The sequence below is a fragment of the Lacerta agilis genome, chromosome 10 (genome assembly GCF_009819535.1).
Source record: "Lacerta agilis isolate rLacAgi1 chromosome 10, rLacAgi1.pri, whole genome shotgun sequence".
Classification (NCBI taxonomy): Eukaryota; Metazoa; Chordata; class Lepidosauria; order Squamata; family Lacertidae; genus Lacerta; species Lacerta agilis.
Window position 1 is genome coordinate 23,464,314 of NC_046321.1, and position 6,000 is coordinate 23,470,313.

Genomic DNA, 6,000 nt, shown 5'->3' on the forward strand with positions numbered 1-6,000 from the left:
TCCCAACAGCTGAATCATTCCACATACAAGGAAGGAAAGAGGAAGGTCATGGGAAGGTTGACTCAGTGCAAACATACCAGCAGGAATGCCAGATTAGCCCCATCTTTACACCTGCACTATGCCAACCACCCTGCTATCTTCCTCGTACCCCTCTCCTTCCCAATAAACAGCGGCAACCCACCATGCCGTCCGCTACTTCCTTTCTTGCAAAACAGTCTGTCAGGGACTGGGTAGAGGAATAATGGTGGAGACTGCCTTCCCAGCCTGACCCTTCCAGAGGAGGAGGAGGAGGAGGAGGAGGAGGAGGAGGAGGAGGAGGAGAAGAAGAAGAAGAAGAAGAAGAAGAAGAAGAAGACAGTTCAGAATTACAACAGGGGGCGGAGGGAGGTCACAGCTCAGAGGCAGTCAAGGGGGAAAGCTGGGAAATAATGGGAGAGGAGGCGAAGGAAGAGGAAGCACCAGGAAGGTAACAGCTGACAGACACAGTGTCTTTAGAAAGCATTCCAGACTCCCCCCTCCCAGAACCCAGTGAGCCTTGAAAGTAGTAGAGCAAAGGGCTCAGAAGCAAAGGGCCCTCAGCGCCACCCGTAGAGGAGATGGTGACGAATGAGGAAGTGGGAGGAAAAAGGGGGTGGAGAGTCACACGGGACAATGCCATTATTCCAAGAGGCTGCATTCCAAGCTTCTCTCTGTAAATATTGAATAAAAAGCAGATGCTAAGAACTTTCCTTGTCTTATCCGTTCCTGGCAACCTGACACTGCTTCCTCTGCTGCTTGACACCACCTGCTGCTAGCTGCCCTGGCCCTCACCCTACAGCCCCAGTGGGCGGCCATCACTGGTTTTAATAGAATTTAACATTAGGGACACACTTTTTATGGTGACCTTGGAATCCTCCAATTCTGTCTCACCATGTATGATATATTATATATATATATATATATATATATATATATATATATATATATATATATTTGCAGCGGTGGCTGTCAGCATAGAGCAGACAAGTAAGAAAATCTCCCACTAACCTGGTAAAAAAACACAACACATTGATTAGGCTGTAATCCTTTATACGCTTACCTAGGAATAAGTCTCATTTATGCTTACCTCTGAGTAAACTTGCATAGCATTGCATTGTAAGTTGATGAAGACCTGAGATACATGAGAGACTGTGAACATGACTATGTGAGAAAAGGAGTTAGATCATGGAGTAACTCAGGACAGACATGAAACACTACATATGATCAATGTGCTGTTCCTTTGTAACTGGAATGCTGCATGTATTTCCAAAACCAATATATAGACTATGCTTTGTTCCTACTATGTAACTTCGTTGTTATTACAGCACCACCTTCATCAGCCCACACCCCTTTTTGATTGTGGTGACCAAGCATGTACCTCTGTCTGTTTCCACAGGCAGTAAGTTGCAACAGCATCACAGAGGTTCTCCACAAGCACCATTCCAGCTCTTCCTTTCTTTATGTATCTCATGTGCTTCACATTGAATATGTTTGCTTAACTTTGGTTATATCTTATTCAAGTCAGACTGCAGTATTAAAAAAGGTTTGTTTGACTGCATCTGAGCAACAAGATGGAACTCACACAAAACTTTCAGAATACACTCTACTTTGCAGACTTCTTCTGTCACCTCTTTATCCTAGTACTTACAGCCATTTGCATGTAACATCTCCCAACAAATGTTTGGAAAGTTGGCTGCCCTAGTACAGGGTCGTTGTGCTCTTTTATTTCTCTAGCTGTTGTATTATTGAGTAAACATGTTTAAATAACAAGTTGTTGCCAACAACAAACTAAATATAACTAATCTAAATTCCATCTAATAAGCTAAGGCTGGAAAAGTACTTCAGATTTCCAAAATAAAAAATCATTTTTTGGCAATAGCCCATTTCAGAGTTGAAAAAATATTTCAAACTCCTATATACTACTAATACTTATTTTTTTAAGAACTAGTACAATGTGGCATCTGGGGTTTTCCCAGGCCTGTTAAGTGTATATGTTGAGGGGGGGGAATAGAAGCTTCTAGTGCATTCAAGTTATAACACTAGATTTAAAAACACTTATTTGTAAGACAATGCAATTTAAAGCCCAGCACTATGAAAACATAATGGAGAATATGTCATTATGTAGGCTTCATATTAGCATAGCTTCATTGACACTGATGGAAATCCTTCAGATTCACACCAACTTCAGATCACAATCCATCTGTTAACCCTGCAGATCTCACAGTATCTGCCCCAGAAGCCAAAGAAAATTCAATGTCTCACATTTTATATGTCAATATCTGACTAATCAGTCAAGAAAACCTAACAGTATGCTCTATACCTAAATTGCATTTGGTTAAAATATATACTCAAGGAAGGTGTGTGTGTGTGTGTGTGTGTGTGTATGTATACACACACCGGTATATAACTTTGAGAGAGCAGAATATTAGAGTTGTTTCTAGGCTGCAAGGCTGTTGCCATATGGTTCCAAATATTTACATGCTGCTGTGTAGGAAAAGGTTACCTAACCCAGTAATTTGACAGCAAGCAAATGACATAGGTGGGAGTGTGACCTTGGGATTTCTAATACTTAGCTCCTCTTTATTTGACAATTTGCTGTGAAGTCATGATAGGAAATATGCCAGTCACTTTGCTTCAAGAACCCCCTCTGCTGGTCACAGTGCAGAGTCTATTCAGAGCTTTTTAATGATGCCATAAATGCTGATGACTAAGGAGAACAAAAACAGAGCAAAGGAAGCAAAGGAAAAGCTAAATGAACTCCTGTGCCTCTGCTGGCCCAGACCTTTTCCACAACATTCTCCCCTAACGTATAAAGTGAAAAACTGAAGTTCTACATTTTAAGAGCTTGGAGAAAAGGAAAAACTGTTCAAGAAGTCAATGTACATCTGGCATAGAGTCATAGCAACCAGTTATAATTCCTTGTAGTAGTAGACCCTACAGAAATATGTATGTGCTTTTAGAGGTGAGAAAAGAAAAGCACTTTGCCATATTTAATACAAGTAAACACTATCCTGAACTAGTCAGTATGTTGGAACAATGTAAACTTAAGCCTAGCATTTTAATCTTAAAATAAATAGAGTTTATAAATAACAATGCTGGTTTCCAAAGTTACATCTCTGTTTCAAAGCAAATTTAAAAAGAATCAAAAGCATTCTTTTAAAAATAAAAATTTAGACGGATGATGTTATTTTAAAGGCAAAACAACACACTATCTGGAAATGATACACTTGGCACTGTAAAAAAATCTATAACTTAACCTAGATGCATGTAATATGACTCAGTGCTTTAAAATATCATGCATTCAAAGTCAGCATTTGCATACATCTCTGCTTTGTTTAGCTGTCCTCTTAACAATTTAACAAAACGAAAGAATAATACATAACACAAGCTTATCTGCGTATAAAACCATTTAAATATGAATTTCATACTGTATTAGAACTTCTTTTTTCACTGACAAATCACACTGCTGAAAAGCTGCAGAGTCTGCCTGAAAGACTTCATAAAAGTATCAGTACTGTATAAGCATAGCTGACTCAAATACTGAACCAACCCACATGAGCTGGAACACAAGTCCACTAATAGATATTAAATGGCAATGTAGAAAATAGCAATCCTTCTAGCTTATTGCACAAGCAGTTCACATCTGCCCATGAGATCTCCTGTGACAGAAGAAAAAAAAAGTTGGGCTGGAGTTACAGTACAATGCCACACCGGCATGAGCCAAGTAGACTCTAAAGATCACTGAGGTAGAGTAGCAGCATCAATGTGTTTGTTTAAAGAGGTCAGTAAAGTTCAGGTCATAAAAACCAGCAATGAAGTGTTTTGGTTTAAAGGAACTCTAAGCTGAATAGCATTTTGTGTTTAGCTTACTGTACTAGAAAACACAATACATTCCAGTGAACTTTGTATGCCTACACTTTGAAAGAACAGTAAAAGGACTGATCAATTTGGGAGGGGGAGTGCCCATTTACAAACAATACTAAAAAAAAATCCTAACTGATCTGCACCTGACAGTTATGATTTAAGAGAGTTAGGATAAAGTTCTAGGTGCAAATACTTTGGGAGAAATCAGACTTCACAAACACACCTCGAATAACTCCTGAATCGCATAACGGCGTGGCGGGGAGATCTACATCAAGATCACACATTCACAAAGTTAGAAAAAGTTGAAGGGCGGGCGGGGGGGGGGAGAGAATTCAGATCCCAAGTTGTGAGGCCGGACACGCCATTAAGGGAAAAGCTCAGGAATGAGTGCAATGCACAGCAGCAGCCCCCCCCCCCCGCCCATGACATCTCTCCATCCGGAGCATCTCCCAACAGCCGCCGCCTTCCGCGAACCGCCGCCTTCCGCAGCCCTTACCACTCTGCCGGAAAACCTCTCGATGGCCCTCTTGACTTTGCCGTAGGTGCCTTTGCCCAGCGTCTCCTGCAGCTCGTAGCGATGCTTCAGGTTGTGCTTGTGGTGGTGCCGCTTGACCCCTTGCTGCTGCTGCTTCTTCAGCTCCGGAGGGGCTGCTGCTGCTGCTGCGCGGGGGGCGAGGGCGCTGCCGGCCGAGGCGGCGGCGGCAGCAGCGGCGGAGCCCTCCGAGGGGGGAGCCTCCCCGGCGGGCTCTTCCACCATGGCTGCTGGTGGTGGTGGTGGTGGTGGCGACGGCGGCTGTGCACTTGCTGCTGCGGCTGCTTGGTCGCCGGCCGGCTCCCCGGGAGCCCCAGCATCCGCCTGGCAGCCTTGCGGAAGAGGCACTTCTGCGCTGCCGCCATCCAGCTCAGCCCCATCCATCTCCTGCTGGCGCGGCGTGTGCGCCGGGGAGGCACTTCTAGCCGCGCGGGAGGAGCCTCGGCGACCCTCCCTTCAGGCGGAGACCGCCAGGGCCAGCCCCACAACCATGGCCCTTTTCTTCTTTCCCCCACCCCACCCCACCCCCACGAGGGGCGGGGAAGGGGAGAAGGCGGCGCCCCTCGGCTTTCCTCCTCACCCGCTGCGGCGGCGGCGACTAGAACGCATGGAGGCGGGAATTTGGAGAGGGAGGAGGCGCTCCGCTTCGCTATAGCGGGCAAAGGAAAGGACCCGTTCCTAGGTCTTCTTCCCTTCCGTCGAGGCCGGAGAGAGGGGCCCAAGCCTCCCGCCGGTGCTCTGCCCTTGAAGCATGAGGCTCCCGAGGCCTCTCCCCCACCCGCCGCCTTTAGGTGTCCTCCTCCTCCTCCTCGGGGCTACATTTGGCGGCCGGCGCTGGTATGGTGGGAGCGGCCGAGCGGAGCCCCCTGTCCGTGCTCCGCCTGCCAGCGAGGACGCCGCGGTTGGCTCGTCTCCACCTGGCTCGCCCCATGCCCTCCTCAGCCAGCCCCTCGGAGCTGGGGGTGTCTTCTCGCTGTGTCTGGGCTGGCAAGGGGCCGGGCTTGGCCCGGAGGAGGAGCCGTTCCCCGAGACTAGCGGATCTTCCGCCCGCTTTTCGCCTCAGAATTGGGCGGGATCTCAGGGCAGCCAACGCCGCCGCCAGAAAGTGGGGGGGGGGGGCGTCGGCTCGGGTGTTAGAGGTGCCAGATGGCCTTTATTGCGGTGCATTCCGCTTTATTCCACAGCGAGGCGGCTAATGGGCCTCCTTTCCTCCAGAGTAGGGAGCAGGCTGGACTCCCTTCGCGATGTGGAGCAACAGAAGTTGTGCATGCTTAGGAGCTCTCTTCGTGTGTGTGTGTGTGCGCGCGCGTGTGTCCCCATCGGTGTATTGCAATGCTCACGACCCGTTATTTTTTAGGATGGATACAAAATGCAAGGAGCAATTTGATGGTAGATTTAGGGGCAGCTATGTGTAAAAATAAGTAAAATCACGAGGATCTCGCCTTCTACATTTTCTTGTTTCCCTTGCCAGAAGAAAACATCAGGTCCGCTGTCTCTGGAATGGAGAGGCCATAAAGAGAGAATGTGCTACAAGTCCAAAAGGATCGTGCCACACTAGTGTACACAATTTTCGTGCCACACTAGTG

The 6,000-nt window shown here is 46.9% G+C and overlaps 1 protein-coding gene across 1 annotated transcript in view; it reads right to left on the minus strand.

The window, feature by feature from the left end:
* NUAK1 (NUAK family kinase 1) overlaps positions 1–4,798 on the minus strand; it is a 48,800-nt gene extending 44,002 nt beyond the window's left edge. The window contains exon 1 of the mRNA XM_033162621.1: positions 4,379–4,798. Coding sequence (XP_033018512.1) covers positions 4,379–4,798 — 420 coding nt within the window. The remainder of the gene's footprint in view (positions 1–4,378) is intronic.
* Between the last annotated feature and the right edge of the window lie 1,202 nt (positions 4,799–6,000).